General features: G+C 43.0%; 1 protein-coding gene across 10 annotated transcripts in view; it reads right to left on the bottom strand.

Moving 5' to 3' along the window:
* Positions 1-20,041, bottom strand: part of LOC1276476 (uncharacterized) — a 107,023-nt gene that overhangs the window by 38,149 nt on the left and 48,833 nt on the right. For all 10 annotated transcript variants that reach the window (XR_009765234.1, XM_061647893.1, XM_061647897.1 and 7 more), the window contains one exon: positions 11,757-12,022. Coding sequence is in view for 9 of the 10 variants with exons in the window: in XM_061647893.1 (XP_061503877.1) it covers positions 11,757-12,022 (266 nt within the window). In the remaining variant the exon portion in view is untranslated. The remainder of the gene's footprint in view (positions 1-11,756; positions 12,023-20,041) is intronic.

Here is a 20,041-nt window from a genome sequence, read left to right as displayed (position 1 = left end):
CGTGTGTGTGTGTGGGTGTTTTAGGACGCATGTTTCGATCCTTGCGGACAGGTTTATAAGGTGTTTTGTAACGGTTTAATTTGACACTCGCGCCATTGTTGGTAATTGTGTGGGATGCGTTCGTCTTATACAATTGCTTTTGTTTCTTGTAAAACATTGGCATATTGAATTGAGCTTGAAACATACTAGAAACATTATGGTTATTATAATTGTGTGTTACAAAAATGGAATGAATAATTCTACCGACATAATGTCAATGCAATGACATATAAATTCATATGCAATAAATATTCTTTTATCCTTTCTAAATAATTTTTAGTACAGTAGTTTTTTGCATACAAAAGTAATTTACAGTAGTTGCCACCAAATTATGTCTCTAAAGCATCAAATTTTGACAGTGCGCATCAATTTTTGCCTCTAAGACATCAATTTTTGTCTGTAATTCATCAATTTTTGACTCTTGTAGGCATCATGATAATTTTACAAGGTATTTAGGCAGATTTTTAACAGTTGTTATTCCACATCTCATAAAAAAATACAAAAAATGTGTAAATTCATTATTTTTGAGAAAAAAATGATTACATTTTAGAAATTCAAAAATTTTTATTTACAGCTGAAAATACATGCCAATTTTTTTCATTCCATTAAAATTTCCAAAATTGGCAAAACAATTGTTTTATTTTAAATTCTATCAATAAAATTATTCGCTATTTAACTTCATTTCAATTATCTCACAACACACATTTTCAGAAATTACAACATTTTGTAAATAAAGCGATTTACAAAATCACAGTCAAAAATTGATGCCTTCGAGGCAAAAATCGTGACACGCTGTCAAAAATTGGTGCCTCGGAGACAAAAATAGGTGAGTTAGAGTCTAAATTTAGCGGCCACGACTGTATTGTCAGGTGTAACCATTGGCTTTGGAATTTATAAAATTTCATTATTTTATTCTCAAAAAAATAATCACATAACACAGTTTTTAGTATTGTTTATGTGATTTAAAATTAAAATTGATAAAAAAAAACTCCTCAAATACCTTAAACAATTATCATAGTTCCTACAAGAATCAAACATTGATGTCTCACAGACAAAAATAGGTGCGTTAGAGTCAAAAATGGATGAGCACTGTTAAAAATTGATGCCTTAGAGCCAAAAATTGATGCCTTAAAGCCAAAATTTGGTAGCAACGACTGTGAGAAGCTATTCAAAAAAAAAACATTAATTAATTAAAGGTAAACAAGACCCCTGAAATGTGCCTTAGGATACGAAAAAGAGGCGAAAGAACTCCGTTGGAGCCAAAGCCGCTGTAAACTATTCCAACAATGGGGCCCTTTCCGTTTGAATTTCGTAGGCTGAAATTTCAGCCAGTCAGCTGTTTGCATTGTATAGCAGTTTTCGAGCAGCTATCTAATTGAGTATAATATACAGGTGGGCTTATCTCAAGGTGTATGAATTTAGAAGGCTGATTTTTATCGCTGCTGCTTCTGAATGAAGATTTAAAGAGTGTTCTGAGTATTCGTCAAGCCTCCAGAAAGCTCGTTTGAGCAAAAGTTTTCACTCGTTCTTTCAAAAAGTGATGTTCAAATTTGGTTATAAAAAAATGCTATGAGACCACCTGGACTACATACACTTTGATTCTATATTCCACCACCTGATCTCTTCAATGCACCTTGGGATAAATGTAAACAACACCGTGTTTTCGAGCAGGTACTCGAATCTAATTCTAGCTTTTAGGCTAAAGTTTTCTAGACAGAAAATCGCAGGCTAGTTTTTTGTGTGGTTTTGTATGGATTGTTTACATGGTTTCAGCCTCCAACTGTCAAACTCCATACAAAAAACTAACTAGAATCGTGAAGGCCCCCAATAACAACAATTAGGATACGAAAAGCGATTGACTCACAGTCAAAAATTGATGTCTTCGATCCAAAAATTGTGACACGATGTCAAAAATTGGTGGCTCGGAGACAAAAATAGGTGTATTAGAGTCAAAGTTTAGCGGCAACGACTGTAAGCTAATCATTATATAGCAACTTTTTCTAATCCCAGAGATGTGATGAGCAATAAGAACTAGAACAAGCTAAAAGAACAGAATTTTGACTAAACGATTAGTTATCCGTGTTATGGGCAAACTTTTTTAAACAACAAACTTTGTTTGGGTAATTAAGTATGATTATATGCAACTAAATATCACACGCAATCATAGAAGCGCTCCCAAAAAGTTTCTCCCCCTTTAATAACTCATCCTCATTCAATCAACTACCGAGCCGGTATCGTGTGTTTAAAGTCATTTTTTGTGTCTTCACCATAGTCTCACTGTCTTTAAACACATACGCAACATTGCTCAGGTGAATGCGTTTGCAAAATTGCCCTCCATTAACGGTGCCTTTTCATTACCGAAACCACCAGGAAGGAGCAGAAACTTTCGCCACACGCAAGCACGAGTATCGTCTTCGTTTTGCGGAGCCAAACATTTTACGGCATTTTGTGACTATCATTCGGGCGGGACGGTGTAGCGTTCGCTCGCTTGTGCGTGCCTGCGTACGTCATGATCGTGGGAAAACTCCAGCTCGCACGGGTAAGGGTAGCTCCAAGTGCACTTACAAAACCTGTACACGGAAAAAAAACCCTGAGAAGGGAAACCTTCCCAGAACAAATTTGGCAAAACTCAGTATCGACACACAAGCGCACACACACATACGTCGTGCCGATCGTAAATCATGCGCAAAATGTGTGCTCACGTGTTCTGGGTGCGTTTTATTCTCACTTTTTTCTTACAAATTGGCAATGCCAACCGATGGAAACGGCCATGAAATGAAGCATCCTTTCTCCCCAGCCCGACACATACAGCCACTTAGAAGAATGTGCTCAGAGGGAAGAAGATACGTGCAGGAAGAGGCAGCAAACATACTGTCAAACTTTTTTGCCCCAGCACTGAATGGAAAATGATATCATTTCTTGTTGCAGGGGAGAGAACACATATCGGGGAAATTACAAACTGCTGCACCATAATGCAAGAGTGTGCAACACCCGCTTGGAAAGGTAGTGGAAGTTTTCGGCGGATGAAAGTTAGTCCGTTAGTCAATCGTTAAGAACAATGTGGAAGGATGCTGGCTGATGCTGGAAGGGTGTGTATGTGTACTTATTTCTGTGGTAGTCTCTGTGGACGATGATTTGAAGTGCACTGCAAGTGGGGCTTTGTTTTTGACTACAGGACATTGGCTGTGCTTATGCACAGCCTGCAGGGCACTCTGATGTGTGTTTAAAAAGCTTCCTGTTGCGGTAGTTCGAACAAAGCGGTGGTCCCGAGCGATGGATAAGTTTTCTATGGAGTGAGAATGTTTTATTTAAGTATTTGCAATACTTTGAGCGAAAAGAACGAGCCTCCTGATCGGTGTGTTCAATGCACAATGCACCTTTTGCAAGTGTGAGAAGACGTGTGGGCATGAACATAGTGAAACGTGTGAGCTGTGTAGTTTCATTTCTCGAAACTCAGCACCTTCGTTACGGGGGGAAAAAAGGAGCTTTAATCAAACATACAAAAGTTCCAATGCAATTCCGAAAAATCCATACCTTCTTTTTTATTAGGATGTCTCTTTTCTTCTCTCTGGGGAACAAATATATTCAATCGAACTCTATCCGCTCATCATCAGATACAGGGAGCAAAGCAGGTGACGAACAAAGCAAAACAAAACAGAACGAAACAAAAAAATCATGAAAGAGATCCTTCGCATCGAGTGCGTTGCGTGCCGCCGTTGCCTACGTCGTTTGCAAAAAAAAAAAAAAAACGGAGGCCGCAGGGGCTGCCAAACCTGTCCGGGGCTGCCCGGGACTTGCAACATGTCACGTAGCTTGTTGGTGTTCAAATAATTCCGCCTTTCGGAGAACAGGTCGGCGTCGACACACGGCACTGTGCACACCGTCTGCCACTGTGAGCACGGAACAGAGCTCTTCCCGGATCAGCACCAAGCGTGTGTGTGTGTGTGTGTGTCCGTACTGGCAAATGTTATTGCACTGCCCGCATCCACTTGTCGCATGTCGAGCGTTGCATCGAGCATCGTTGAAATGTTTGAATTTGAAGTATCCTCCTGTGGCCGACAAGGGCGACGTATTTTCACACACACACATACGTGCACACACCCATTCGTTTCGACACCTTTCGCTCCCCGGGTACGTGAATCTATTTGTCCAGGATAGAGATCCACGGGCTCAACTGGGTGGGAAATTGGGGAAGAACTAGCGAACCAGAGCCACCGTACAGGTGAGACGCGATTCGTATTTCGCTGTGTTTGTGTAAGCGTTTGTGCGTTTTGTGTGTATTATTGCACGACAACTTATCCTGGGCGTGTGAGCGTTTATGTTTGTGTGTGTGTGTGTGTGTGTGTGTGTGTGTGTGTGTGTGTGTGTGTGTGTGTGTGTGTGTGTGTGTGTGTGTGTGTGTGTGTGTGTGTTTGCGCAGCCAACGGGTTTTGACGATAAACTTTCAACCTTCCAATACATTGATTCCGATCCACACGCCACGGGGCAGATGCACAAAAAGCGGCGCAGAAAAGCAAAAGGGGAGGATTTTTGGTATCTGCTCGCGTCCGTCCGTGTGTGTGTGTGTGTGTGAATGTCTGTGGGTATTGTTTGCTAGCTGGTCGCTCGAACCATCTAACATCGCGTTCTGGTCGACGGACGTCGTCCATAAATTTTTGTTTCACGCCATAAATCGCAAAGCGCCATAAATTTTACGCCCTACCACAGCCCCACAGATTGCACCTGTTTACTTGTCGCCACCGCCTGCCGTCGCACCTGTCGCAACACTAGCTGCGTACCGGGGAAACACCGGGGAAACCACCGGAAGCCGCATAAACAGGCAAGAGTCTGTTCGGTGCTAGTTCTTACTCCTTTCCCGCTTTTTGCAATTGGCGTTCGGTTAAGCAGTAATAGCTTGTGAAGAGTAGGGAACTGCGCCACCGCTGATGACTGCAATCCGCTCAAAACTCGCCCAAACCAAGCGCCGCGTGTGTTGCTGCAACCGAATGCAAGAATGTCTACAGATCGTTAGCATGCACTGGGCACTGGGGTTGACTTGTTTTCGTTTGTTTGCTCCCTTGCTTGGTGCTTTCCCAAATGAACCCCTTTTTTCGCAGAAGAACAATCACATTCACGTTTCCCTTCCCGGTGGGGCGGGATGTGGCACGATCATCATCAGCATTATGACCGGGCTGCCATTGTCGTTAGCGTTGCGTCAAATCTGAAGAGGCGGTCTTTTTGCTCGCGAGTGGCGGTGAAGTTCCCGGGCCCGTGCAGTGTTTCAGTGTCAGCCCAAAAACGCCCTGCAACGCTTGCCGTGCGATGCGATGCGATTTTATCACTTAATCGCTAAAAAATCATAACCCGGGGAAGCTCAATGGCTATCGGCTGGGGTCCATTGAGCTGCACTTAGTGCTTGAATGCTTCTACAAGAAGATGAGCACCAAAAAGCAAAGCATCACTGGGCAGCGGAGGTGATGCAATTCTGCGATCGATAGCAAACATAAAAGCGGCCCGTGATTGACACACCCTTCCTGCGTGGGTGCGGAAGCGATGGAATAAAAATTGAGCTTCCTGACACAATAAAAAAATAGTAAATTTGCCCACCATAAGCAGAAAATGTGTCTCGCTTGTGTGTGTGTGTGTGTGTGTGTGTGTGTGTGTGTGTGTGTGTGTGTGCTGGTGGTGGGCGATTTTATTACCCCGACGGATCGAATGGCCAATTTATTACAGCCGCAAATGGCCGGCACAGGTCATCGCTATGGCCACCTTTTGCCACCAGTGTCGGGCGGGGTGATAAAAGGTGCAAAACTCTCCTATGCAGGCGGGGTGTGTGTGTGTCGATTGATCCGCTAATAAATTTTATGAAGCACTCGAATATAGATCATAAAATCGGCGTGCCTCTGTATGGGCAGGTGCGACTGGAATGGGTGTGTGTGTGTGCTGCTGGATGCTGATAAGAAAAGCTGATACGCAGTGAAATAATGGGGCTGCGTTAGTTAGAAATTTTAGGCTACGCTGGTGCTACAGAAGGATGCAAAATAAAAGGGAATAATAGGCAGAGTGGCAATTTTTCGCGGAAGGCTATCGTTTTAAAACCTTTTATTGCGCTGGCTGCTGAACTGGGGAACAAAGTTTAGAACAATAATACTGTTTTTGGCAACGTTTTTAGCCAACAAGTGCGTTCAGTATGTTATCATTTTTCTTCTATAATTTCAACTATGTATACGTTTCGTAAATTTTCAAGTTACATTTTTGCATTTAATCGTCTTGGTTGGATGCAAATGTCATCAAAAGAGGATTGTTAAACAGTGAAAAATGTTATCTATTTAAATAAATACAAGGTTAACTACTGTCAACGGGCTACGGAAGGACCGCTGTTGTAGGGTGTGACCTTTGACCCGAGATAGATGGCTCCATGCGTAAAAATAGACTACGAGCAGTGTTTTACCGTAGGGTAAATACCTTTTTACCCGATATTTATTTTTTGGGTTATAACCGGGTTTTAACCTTTTTAGTTTTTACCCGTGTAAATATTGGGTATTTTTGATTGATTGGAATTTTTTATGCTGTAGCATATCTGCTATACAAAACATATTTTAATACACACTATCAGCTATAGACACATTGTATAGCCAAATCACACCATTGCAACACATTCATTATAACACACTCAGCAAATCAGATCATACCATAGCAACGCAACCAGAAGAATTCAGGCCATACCGTTTATATAAAAACAATTGTGACACACTTAACAGAACCAACCGAAACGTACAACATAAGCAGGAACAGTTTATGCATTATAACCCAAAGCAGGAATAGTATAAGCATTAAACCCAAAACAGGAACTTAGTGACAAGAACCATCGTTCTTGTCAACAAAAGACAAACGTAACTAGCTGAGTGAAAACAATAACTTTCCAACATACAACCCGGAACTAAATGTGAGAAACCCTTAACTTCTTTTGAGTATGAATAAAACCAACTGCGATCATGGCAGGTCAGATTCGTTCGGACTGACATGATAGGACAATGCCCATCCAACATCTATCGACTTCTCATTTAAAGAGTTTAGTTATGTCTCCCTACCCAAGGTAAGGCCTCTAAACTCCAACGTTTCCAGTAAGGGAAACTTCCTAAAGGTTTCTATGATCGCCTGGACGATCAAGTGTCGAAAGTCCGCTTCGAAACAGTATCCACCTCAGTTCTGCTTAATTTGGCAAACGATGACCTTCCTTAAACGATGTTTGAAGGCCACCCTGGCTTTGAACGCGAGTTCAAAGTTACTACATTGCGATCGACCCAAAATCGAACATACCGTGACTATCTCAAAACATACCACATGGCGAACGTAACAGTCACTAAACATACCACATGGCGACCGTAACAAGACTAAACATACCACAATGCTTTGTTTCACTTATATTTTAAGTTTTTCTGATAAGTTTACATAAAATAGACTTTTCCATATTCTTATTGGCAGCAAAGGCAAATACATGCTTTCTTTATCTAAATATTTCATTGATGTTATTCTACTGCTAGCGAGACTATGATTCAACACCATCACCATGATTCAACATTGAAGATGTCGTGCAATCAGTTTTTGATTTATTAATGGTTTGTTCGATCGAAACAGTCAAAAGAACGATTTGACATTTCACAAAGTTTTCATCTTCTTCAATCATCAAGACCATGTAATTTTTCCTCGAATTGATAATTATTTTTAAACAATAAGTTGAAACGCAATTAATTAAAGCGTTTTATCCGGTACAATTGGCATTCTAACCAATGCTTGGAATCGAGTTGGAATCGCTTATGTTTTCTCGCACCAACTGAGAGTTCGGGTCGACCCGGACTCGATGGACTTACGGGACGAAGCGATCCTACCTTGGCCCGACCCGATCTGAAATCGCTGCACCAACTCGGAGCCGTTTATGGTGTCTTGCACCTACCGGAATCATTGCACTTACTGAACCTAATATACCTTTCGAGTCGACTCCGGGTTGCTGTACGGATGGCTCCGACCCAGTAGGTTTGAGTTGACCCGCCCATCACTAATACGAGTGCTTAAGCGCTTCTTGTTAGGAGTTGTAGCTTTAATGTTTTCAATGTTCTACATTTAAGTTATGTCCTCCTGTAATCATTTAAACTTCGTGCATCCACGCTTGACAGTCTCATTTCAAATTTTCTTTGGATACCGTTCTATCTTAGCCATGCCATTGATACCAATTACATCCAATATCCAAAAACTGAAAATAGCGATTGTGCGATTGAAAAAAAGCCCAATCTACCCGGGAAAATACCGTTATTACCCGTGGATTTTTTTTCCCGAAATTGAAAATACCCGATTTGGTATATCCCCGACTACGAGCATTACATTGTATCGTCGTTACTCGACGATCTCGATCTTTTCTCTTATTAAGTTCTATTTCCAAAAGGACTCATTTTGTATGTGCAAATCTTCACATAAAAATACTCTTAAAGTGATTACGATCTTAATGCACTTTTTATCACAACTAATGATATGATTTCCTTGTTAAAATGGATGGCTAAAATAGTCCATCAATAATGCAACAAAATTCAGTTAAAACACAAGTCTCATCATTCCCATTTTCCAGTGATCAGTTGTTACTGTTAGTGCAGTTCCGTATTTTGCAGTTAATGCAGTTTCTACTGCACTCAAAAGCGTAATTATGCGCTCAGCGTAATGCACCCAGCTGAACTTTCCATCCAAATTTCCATTTGGCACTTTGGCCCACCTTCGAAAAGTGATTTTGTTTTCTTTTGGTTCGCTAGTTCGCAAACCCAAACCCTTCGGCTTAATCTCGTTTATTCTCTATTACTTGCATTAAATCCCACTCCAGTTTAACGTAATTCCCGGCTACTCTTCCCATAGCCGTGCTTTTCTCGTGCATATGTGAGTTCTTTTCGCTTAAAAAACACAAACCCCGCATGGCGCAATGGAGGTGTCATTTAAGGGTGGCACCACCATCGCTCCTGTCACCGTGCCGGAAGACACGAACCATTTCCGGGCTACATCGAGCGGCAAACTTTTGATGTGCACTTTATGCATCAAATTTGCATTCCTGGTGCGAGCAGTGGATTTTCCGATCGAGGAGCTTGGCAGTGTGTGTGTATATGTGTTTTTTTCTTTTTTCTTTGTTTTTGGCCTGTGTAATACTTACACTAGATGAGATTATTTTTTGCCACTTCTCCAGTGTGTGTTTTTGCATGTCTTTCGTTCCCTCTTTACCCCTTTTTTTTGGGAGGAATGGACAGCAAAAGGATAGATAAAAGCGTAGCCAATGCTTGTGCCATTTTGTTCCGCATGTTTGTGTGTGTGTTTTGATGCCAGCGCCTTTCATCCACAGCACAGCCGGGTCACAAATATTATGGATGGTCAAATGGGTTACTATACCCCTTTCCCGCTCGGCCCTCCTCCACCGTGCCAATGCGAGACGGATGCAATTTTCTCGATGGTAAATTAACAGCAACGAGGCCAGAACAGCTGCACTGCAATGCTAATGATTTACGTCACACTAACTATCGCCCTTGCGTGTGCCGCCTTGAGTGTGGCCGCCCCGGGCAGCGTGGGCCAATTAGAGGCCAAACACGCTCGTGTGCAACGGTTGCGGGCGAAAAGGCGAAGCAAATGAAGGGGAATAATGGAACGGGAATGCAACTTGCGAAAAAAGGCCAGCTCGGGCGTGGAAGCTTTCACAATCATTTACACATTTTAAGCGAAAACAATCGTGTGACCGTTTGGGCGCTTTTGAGCTGGCACCGTCGTTGTCGTCGTCGTTGTCGCCAAGGAACGAGCTGGCCCGGCTTGGTTAAATATTGAAATAAAAATAATTAAAAATTCAACGCCTTGTCCCCTTTTTTCTCGGGGAAGCAGCTCAAGGGAGTGCAAAAAAGGCGAGAATGAAAAAATAAAATGACGAGCGGGGAATAAGATTCAATTAAAAGCTATTGGAAAGGAATTATGAAACGGCCATTTGTGGCCGTCGCATAATGTGGCTGGCAGGAGAAAATATGGTCCTGTTTTTTTATATTTGCTTCTTTTCCGGAAAAAGTTATGCTCTCTTGCTCCCTCTATCTCACTCGCTCTTACTCTGCTTGCAATTAATTTGTCTTCGCTGGTGGCGCTTGTGCAGCAAAGTGATTTAAAATTACCATAATGGTTTAATGCATTCATGAACCAATGGCGCTTTTGTCGGTATGTGTGACTGCAATTTGTTTCCCCTGCTACTCCGGGGCCCTAGATGTTAACCTCGGCATTGCGTTGTGGCATTCATCAAAACTCCGAATCGCTCTGTGGTCTGCTTCGGTACCAACGGGTAAAAAAAAAAAAACCAGCGGGCGGTATGAAAATGACAGCACCGCTGTGGTCTTGTGACAGCTGTCAATTTGCTACATCAAGTAGGTGATAGTAGAACAAAACAAAAACTACGCGTCAAACGAATTTGCTAGCCTGGTAAGCTGCCTTTGTTGTGTTTGTTCATTCTCTTTTGAAATTTGGTTCTGGTAGTAAACCTATTTTTTTCCTTTATTCTATTTTACTAAAGAAACAGAGCAGAAAAAATGGTCTTAAAGAGCACGCTAAGAAAAACAGTAAACTAGTCGTGAAGGCAACACGTTGACAACGTAGAATAAGTCCCCTGCCCTAAATTAGCACACGTCAATGTATCCGACCGAATCGGGTCAAGTTGACAGGTGACGTGTTAACTACGTTGCTCAATACGTTTCGTCGGCGTTCCATGTTAAACATCATTTCGGACGGTGGCTTAATTTTTCAATCGCTCCGTTAATACCGTTTGACACAGTCAGCAGTATTTTCGTAAAATGGGTGTGAGGCGTTTTACCTCTTTTCAACACGATGCTGCGACCTACCAAAGAGTGCAAGCGACGGTTGGATAATTTATAAATCCGTCTTCACATTCAACTCGAACGTGGATGATCTTTTGACCGTGTGCCAGTATGTCAACAACGCGCTAAGTGGTTCGTTTATGGGAGTTTTTTTTTCTTCTCCCACAGATTAAAAAAAGGCAATCGTCTCGAGCAGCTCGTTCCGGATGAAATATTGAGCAAACAAAATTGGACCAATATTTGTTGGCAGCTAGTCAGATTGGCCGAGGTCACCCAACAGTACTACCCGCAGTTCCGGACCGATCGCGAGCGATGGGAAGATTGTTGTCCTTCGTGGAATGTGTTGTAACCTTTGGGATAGTTTTGGAGTGGTCGGTAAATCCGACGGTATTAAAATTCTTCCATGGGAATGTTTTAGTAAACACCCAAAAGGTGAAACGCGCTACGGATTCAACCAGAAAGAGCAGCTGTCAATATGCGCATTAAGCCCTGACTACCATAATAGTAACAGTACCTTCAAGAGTCTTCATAACGACATTTCTGCAGCTCTATTTAAATCCTGGTCACGGCGTCAATTGTTTCTAAGGAAAAATTGCATACTTTAAGGCGTTTCACAGTACACAAGTACAGCGAAAAGCATGTTTCTAGCTTTCCTCAAGCGACGGAATGCTTTTATTTCACTTGTTTTCTATTTTTTTCTACCTTAACTTTTTTCTACCCCTCTCTTTGTAGCGTTTGAGGAGTAGGTGGTATTAAAATAATTCGCAAACAGCACATAATCTGCATAATTTGGCTGCCAGAAAAGGAAGGGAGCGGACGCGGCAGTGATGTGTGGCAGCAGCCGGAAACACTACTACCCTTACTCACCCTTTGTATGGGAACGATGCGTTCCACCGGCTGGTGCGGGTGCTGCTGTTGCGGCGGGAAGCTCGTTTGCTGATAAGCCGGTTGTTGCTGCTGCTGCTGCTGCTGAGGGTTCGTTTGGTGGTAGAATTGTTGCGGCTGGAACTGCTGCTGCTGTTGCTGCTGCTGCAATGGGATTTGCTGACCTACCGGTTGTTGTTTCTGCTGTGATGGATGTACCTCGTACTCGGGACCGTCGGCTGGCGGTGGCCAAGCAACGCGCTTCAAACCTACCGTAGAGGAAAGAATGTGCACACACACACAGAAAAAAAAACAGGAAAAGCCGTGAGTTGTAGAAATGTATGAGAGTGGTAGAATAAAATAATTAAATTGCTACAGCGATTCATCTCTTCTGGCGTTCTTCAACGTTCCAAACCCTCCCGCAAAAAAGGCCAGAGTCGGTGTCCATGTCAGTTAGCGATGGTGTATGCTTTATATTTCTCATTCCCGGCTTTCCCGAGCCGTGCAATCCATCTCCTCTCGTCGGCTACAGCCTCGGCTTTGATATATCTGTGAGTGAGTGAGCTAAAAGTGTACTCCGACTGGGGAGTTGTCTGTTTTTTCTTTTCGTTTGTTGCACACAAGCGGCTGGTGGAATGAAATCCGAGAATTATCTAGCGGACACTTGCCAGCACTAGCACCAGTCGGGCTACCGGGGCGAGCACGGGCGGACGCTGTGGCGCGGGAGGGAAAAGTACAAAGCGTACTACAGTTGCAAAACCCACAAATCGTCCTACTTCTTTGGGAAGATAAATGGGATTTGAGTGAAAGACTTTTCATCTGATATGTTTGCCACCAACAGTGGCCCTTTTCTTTGGGGATAGCGTTATCGTCGGGTGGGGCGTTTTTTTTTGTTTAAAGATTGTCTTTCTTTTTTGTTTGCGTAATGATGAGCCGCGCTCTAGAAGTTGTTCAGCCCTGCCAGCGCGCACACAATGTACACAGCCCGTTTGGTTTTGCTTCTTTCAACCATCCCTTTCTCTGAGATGGTAGGATAAGCACATCATCTTAAGCCGTCAAAGCTTAAAGCCAAAACCGGGTAAAGGACTCGATCCTAACGCCCTGTCCCCCCCCCCCCTCCTTGGCCATCCATTGACTGCAGCACACTTTGCCACAACCAGTCCGGTTTGATGAAAAGATATATTCACATGGGATCAAACCGCTCACCCAGTAAGTTTTGTCCGCGCACCACGAACGGGGTGAAGTTTTCCCTTTTTTATGGTGTGAGTTGGTTTTTGTTCACCATTTTCCAACTCGCGAATTACCACTGCCGCACTGCCGTTGACGTTTGTGTGTAAAGTGCATACCCGACTGTCGGGCAGGCTCTCTCGCAGCGTGGTTCGCTTTTGTTGGTTTTCTTTTCTTTTTCTTTTTGTCATATCAAACCATTCCCGCCACTCAGGCACTCGGTGGCAGAGAAGCAGGGGAGCAGCGGGCCGGCACAGCCCAGACATGAAGAGTCTACTTTGCGCGCGTGTCTTTCACTCTCACTCACCCGCGTCTGGAGCGATGGTTCATGCGATTTTAATTAAAACAGACACTTTCTATAACAAGTTTTGAAAAACTTAATTTGCTGTATGAAGTTGCGTCTCCGCTTTGAAGTTTCCGTTTTCACCCGCCCACAGTGTGGTTCGAGGGTTTTCTTTTGTTGCTCACCCTACCCCTTTCTTTGCCTTTCATTCAAAGCGATAAGATCATTCGTGGCCAGTTGCGAATAAGACAGTTTCGAGTGTATTTTCTTCCCATTTTGTTGTTGCTTTTGTGAGTTTTTGGTCTGTACGTGAGTATGTGTGGCCCGTCTTTCGTGCGAGTTTTCGAGTTGAATAGCCGCAGCAAAGTTTTTCTTTGCGCAAAGTCGTGCACTTTCGTAGCGTGTTTTCTTTTTTTTCCTCCCCCATTTTGTTTGACTGATGGTGTGAGCCGGTTGCATTATGATACATATACTTTTCGCTTTTAATTTGTGCGCTAGAACACGATAATTTATTATGTTTTCGAGGGCAATTATCCTTTTTTTGAAACTCTTCTCTCGCTTTCATGTTGCACACAAAACCGCTTGTTTGTCACTACATAAAGCGGCCATTGCTGCTGCTGTGCTGGTAAAATTGCTGAATAAAAGTGATGAAAATTGAAAAAGCGAGCTGGTGGCTGGTGGAAATGGCATCCCCGTTTCACCCAGCCCATCCAAACGGGCCAATGACCGGTTCACCGACGTAAGCAAATTTTCATTGAAAAACGTTATAATGAATCGTTTTTAAAGCTTCTGCTAATGATGCTGGTCGCTCTTCTCCCTCTGTCTCTCTCTCTTTCTTCTTTGCATACCCTTCACCAGTGTACCAGTGCTTTAGCTTCATTGGATTATGATTTCTGCCCACCAGGGATTTATCGTGGTAATTAATCGTTCATTTGCTGATCCAGTGGTGTATCCATTTAGTGGCATCGACAGCGTCGATAGCCCGCGGCTTAAGTTTGTCAAATTTAATGTCGTTGATGATGATAATCATCAGTAATCAGTTGGTGGCCACCTTAGCGCTTAGAGTGATGAGCTGAGTTTAGGATAAAGTGTAAAGCTAGCTTACAAATCTTTCCATGGAAAATTGATACGTAAGGATATCGGCATGGAGACGCATGGTGCCTGATGATGATTGATATTGAATGGAGACGCATGGTGGTTTGTACAATCAGCTACAACTTTCAGTTATTTTTTGAGATAAATATTGAAGCTCTAATGAGTTTTAAATTCAAAATGCGATGCTTTTTTTCAGACATCATGAAGTGTAGCAACTTTTCAGAATCAAAAGTGCACATGTTGGTCTAAATACTTTGCAAAACACACCGTGACCCCATTTCAAACAGCATAGCGCAGATCTAAACCAGACACCCACTGAAGTAAATGCCAGGATGGGACGGCGGCATTCAAAAATATGGATGCTCGTCTACCTTTCGCCAAACCCGGTGTCTCTACTTAGTAGCGTGCGGCCGAGTTATGACCGCATTCCAAAGAGGTTGCTCTTCTAAACGGCCGGTAACCGGTGCTGGCGTGTTTTATTTTAGAATCGAGCCAGCATGCCCGAATGCATACTCATGCTCATGCATTCTGTAGACCTTGAGCGGGATTGCTTGTGCGTGTGTATGTGTGTGCGTTTGTTTGTGCATTGTAAAAGCAGGTTTCACTTCTTCTTTAATCCATTTTTTTGTGTGCGATGATGCGTTGAATTTCCGTATCCGAGAATCTAACTTTCTATTTTTAAACGAAATTTGCTCATTTTTCCATAGAGTTGTGTATCGTCCCAATTTATAGCTACGTGATGATTCACACCTTCCATTCTCCGACGATGGATGGGAGTAAATTCGCAGTAACGCTTCTGTTCCTGTTCGCTGCTCGCTTTCTCTGCCCTAATGCTTGCACTTTAACACACTTGCCACCTTCTTTTTCGTATGAGCAACGGCACCGATGTGAAATTCACCAAAAAATATTAATATTTTAAACAAAATGGACGTTAAATGGAAGCATTCATTCAACAAAACTCAAAAACAATATTCCAAAATTATCAACACATTTTTTGGCATTAATGCTTCCACTTCAAAAAGCACTATTGCTACCAAGAAAGATTGAATATTCACAAACCTTTATGCAATTGATCACATAAATCACGCTCACAGCACTACAAATTAGCACAATTTTAGCAATTAACGAATCAAATATTCGATGCAATGCTCTAACTAACCAACAAGTACTAAAACTGTACCCAAATGGTGGCAAACGGATCACGCAAACACCAAATTCCGCACGGTGGATCCCGAACGCTTGAAACTTCGCGACAAACTGAATCGACCGCGGCACGCTTGAGCCGTACGAGCATGCCAAGCATACCTGCTGCTTCACTACCTGTGGCGGGACGGTTAGGCAAGGCGATTGAGTCATCAGACGAGGTGGAGGACGATCTTCCACCGTTCACACATACACACACACACACACACACGATCGTTCTGATCTTTGGCCCTGTGGTAGTGTTTGTGATGGTGTATGCGCTGTCAAAAATTGTACCCGCCAGGTATCCGCCTGCCAACATACCAACACCATTGCCCGGCAATGGAAAGTGATGAAGAAAATCCACCATAAGTCACCATCAGCGAGGGTTGTCAGAAATGTGACGTCCGGTTTTTTGCGTCTTTTATGCCTCTCGATCTTTGTTCGCAGGGGAGAAATAAATGTGAATGAGTCAGACGTTGACGAGACCGAGACCGACACCATGACGACGTTGAGACGGAACGAATGTCGGCTTTTCTGCATACGTTGGGTAAATGCGGGAATGATTGGGATGAGAATTTTCGGGTACCATTCCATTTTTTTTATTGCTCTTGATGCGCAAATGTAAAAAGAACGCCATCGTCTGCGTTAGAAACAAAGCGATGGCGTGCGCGTTTGCCTTACGTGGCCAGATTAATTTTCCTACCCGATGTGCCATAAAATAAAACAATATTCTTGCATCAACCACTTTGCGGGCACAAAGAAAATATTTATATTAAATTTGATAAATTCCGCATCATAGAACGTTCGGGCACGGAAAAACGACCTGCCCTTGAAGCGCTTTGTCTTGTTGATCTTCAGCGCAAGCCTGTCCTTGGCTTGCTCAATGTCCCATGCGTACCGTACTTTGTTGGATCATCATGGTTGTCCTCTGCGAGAACATGAATTTAAATGACCAATTTGTTTACGGCTCACATCATCAACATCCGAACCATGACGCACGACGGCTCGGCCCGGTGCCCCGCGCCTGCCCATGGTGACCAATCACAAGACGGATCTTTTATTTAGTTTAATCATCATTTTATTTAGACGTCGTTGACCTACCCATTCGTAACCGGAGAGAACGGGTGTGGGGAAACGTGGCCGTGTCGTGGCCAGGTGAAAAATAGACTCACATTCGTCAAAGAATCGTATTCTTAGCGCACGGCACTCGTGTACGTGAAGAGAGGAGCGAACAGCTCATGCTTGTCGCCTGCTGGCGTTAAATTGTTTATTGGAGGATGAAAAATTGCGAAACATACTCTGGATCATCACACGGCGGAGGGCGGTGTTGTCGTGCCGAAACAGATACGAACCCACAAGCTAAGCACGGGTTGTATTCTGCTCTCTCTCTCTTTCTCTCTCTATCTCTTTTGCTCCATTGCTATTGGTTCGTGTTCATGATAAAGTATCCAATCTTTCCACCATATTACACACGCGTCCACCAGAGGACAAAGGTCTGGGTGGCGAAAGTGATACGAACGTTCGACACTTTGTGGCTGTGATTCGACCGGTTGCGGCAAACCGCAAATCGAATCGGGTTGAAAGAAAAAGATCCATTTCTTTACACTGCGGGTGGTGAGTTGGAAATGGCGCTGAGCGGGAGGAAGAAATGTATGGCATCCGGTTGGCTGCTAACAGTGACAAGCTGTCTATTCGTGTGGAGAGCAGAGCAGCGATTGCACCACGAAGGATTAGGTGCTTAAAAAATGGAAAAAGAGGGTTAGATTTCCTTTAAAGGGGTTTGTTAAGTTTTGAACTTTTCTGCGAGATTTTTACACAATATATTCAATTCCCTATTTTTCCATTTCATCGATATGATAACTACCGTTCTCCCAGAGGCAAGGTGTTTTTAACATACAATTTTTCCACAATTTTTCTAAAAAGAAGTAGCATATCCTGCTATAGTAGCCTGCATCCTTTCAAGCAGAACAGCAAACTGCTATCGGCTAATGTTTCACACGACTGCACATCTGCCTTCCGTCCCTGGCAGGGTGCATTGTGTACTTCGAGCAGCGAGCAGCTCCGTTTGCTCTTGAGCGCTCTTCAAGCGTGGTATCTTTTAAAGCAGAGAAGCTAAAGCTAGCAAGCAGATGTAGGACACTGAAAATAATAAGAAAATTAAAAAAGAACTAGTCCCTTCTATACCAGTCTATAAATGTTCATCTCAAAGATGCATACGATAAATGCATGAAAATAAAACGGCACTTGCATGTGGAACAACGCAAGTGCTGTCGGGCTTGTTGTCGGTATAAAAATCCAAAGTTTCCATCCATCCAGCGCAGGGAAGGCAAAGCAAACGGGCAGCTTGAGCCATCACACACCGGCGTAAAATTTGGTGACTCGGTTTGGTTTTTTTTGTTGGATTCGCAGGAAGCGAGAGAATGCACAATGCGCACCGAATGCGTTTGCTAGAAGGTAACTCTGGTACTCTGGCACGTGTTGCACATTTTTCGTACGTACCACCGTTTTGTGCCAGCAGTCTAGCAGCCAGACAGTTTGCCCCGGATTGAAAAGATACGGGTACGGTAAATGTCATTCGCGTTGTACTATTTTCTAGTGCGCTTTCTCCGCCTGTACGATTCCTCGTTCGCTCTACAGGGTTGGTAGTGGCGAATGAAGCGTAAGCGTAAATAGCTTTAGAGAGTATTGTGAGACAAAGACAAGAACGCACCAAAACCGGTGTTTTGTGTGTGGCTAGCAGGAGAATAATGGCAATTGCACAGTCACATTTCCGTTTTCATACAACACGGTTTGCCAGGTGGAAGGAAGTTTTAATAGGATTATTAAAAAATGGAATCTAAGTTGGTATTTCAAGACAAAAAGCCTGGCTTCTCTAAAAGATCTTTATTAAATTATTTTTAAAACAGTGCAAACGAATGATAATTATACCTTTTTCTTCTTTTGGCTCAACAACCGTTGTCGGTCAAGGCCTGCCTGTAACCACTAGTGGGGCTTTGGCTTTCAGTGACTTTTTTGTTACCGTAGCAGGATAGTCAGTCCTACGTATGGCGGCACGGTCTATTCGGGGCTTGAACCCATGACGGGCATGTCGTTAAGTCGTTCGAGTTGACGACTGTACCACCAGACCGGCCCGGACTAATAATTATACCACATCATACCACATATTGTTCCTTAAAATTGTAGTTTAATATCTGCATTTGGCCGGTCTCGTAGTACAGTCGTCAACTCGTACGACTTAACAAAATGCCCGTCATGGGTTCGATCCTCAAATAGACCGCGCCGCCATACGTAGGACTGACTATCCTGCTATGGGGGGAAATCAATTAGTCACTGAAAGCCAAGCCCACAAGTGGGTACAGGCAGGCCTTGACCGACATCGGTTGTTGAGCCAAAGAAGAAGAAGAAGAAGAAGAATATCTGCAAAGGGTATAAGTATGTAAAGATAACACCTCTATAATCTGTTGAGCTTAGGAATTGATGTCATTGAAAAGATTGACAAGTATGTGAATATTTTCAATAGGTTGAAACATTTCTTAAAGCATGTTTGGTGGTTTCTTGGACTTTCTATTGGACTTTCTATCAAATAATTCCTATTCAGATTTCATTTCAATATATTCCATATCAAAGGGAAATTTACTTTCTGATAGATGTATCGCTTGAAATCATACATTTTCATCAATTTAAAAAAAATGTCCTATATTCATCAAATATGAATGCCAGTCTTCCAACTGCAAGCGTCTCGAAATCAGACTCCAAATCTGCATAAAATGCCCCCACTTTACGACCACTTCACTGGCAAATGTAAAATGATGCACCAAACGACTTTTTTGCATATTTGTTTCATCCCTTTTTTTGGCCGTGTAAAAATTCTTCATGGTGCAAAGCTCGCACACATATGATAAGAAAATATGACACTTTCATGGTGCAAATCTCAGCTGACACGTATTAGCCGTTCGCCGTGCCGGGCACGGTTAGGTTCAAAATGTGGCGTAAAACAGATTCATCCTTCTGTCGTTCCCCTCTCTTTTCAGCCGAGTGTTTGGACACATTCGGTTCATCTTTTTTCTCACGCTGTACGACTTGGGTTAGCTTCGTTTGGAATACAAGCGATCGTATCGTTTTGGTAGGCAAAAGAAAAAAACAAGGCAAAAAAGAACAAGACGTTGGCATGCAAGTACACTTCAAAAGACGTTTCGGTTCGGTACGATGGGAAGATATGGTAGAAAAATGCTTTGCAGTTGCAGTACACCGCCTGCCATGTGAACAATGAGCATTGGAATGAGAGAGCAAAAAAAAAGGCGGAGAAGGCATCCCAGGACAAGATGCAGCTGCTGCAATGCTGTGTTGCTGGATCGAATGATACTACTGAATCGGTACGTGACGGTTTGACAAAATCCTGCCCCCTAAACGGTGGAGCATATTTTTCTACCTGTTTTTCTATCGACCGAACTGTCTTTTAAAAGTTAAATGGTCGTGTTTGTAAGTGACGCTTTTTTCT

This window comes from Anopheles gambiae, chromosome 2 (assembly GCF_943734735.2).
Source record: "Anopheles gambiae chromosome 2, idAnoGambNW_F1_1, whole genome shotgun sequence".
NCBI lineage: Eukaryota > Metazoa > Arthropoda > Insecta > Diptera > Culicidae > Anopheles > Anopheles gambiae.
Note: the sequence above shows the minus strand (reverse complement) of the source record. Positions and strands in the feature narration are given on the sequence as shown.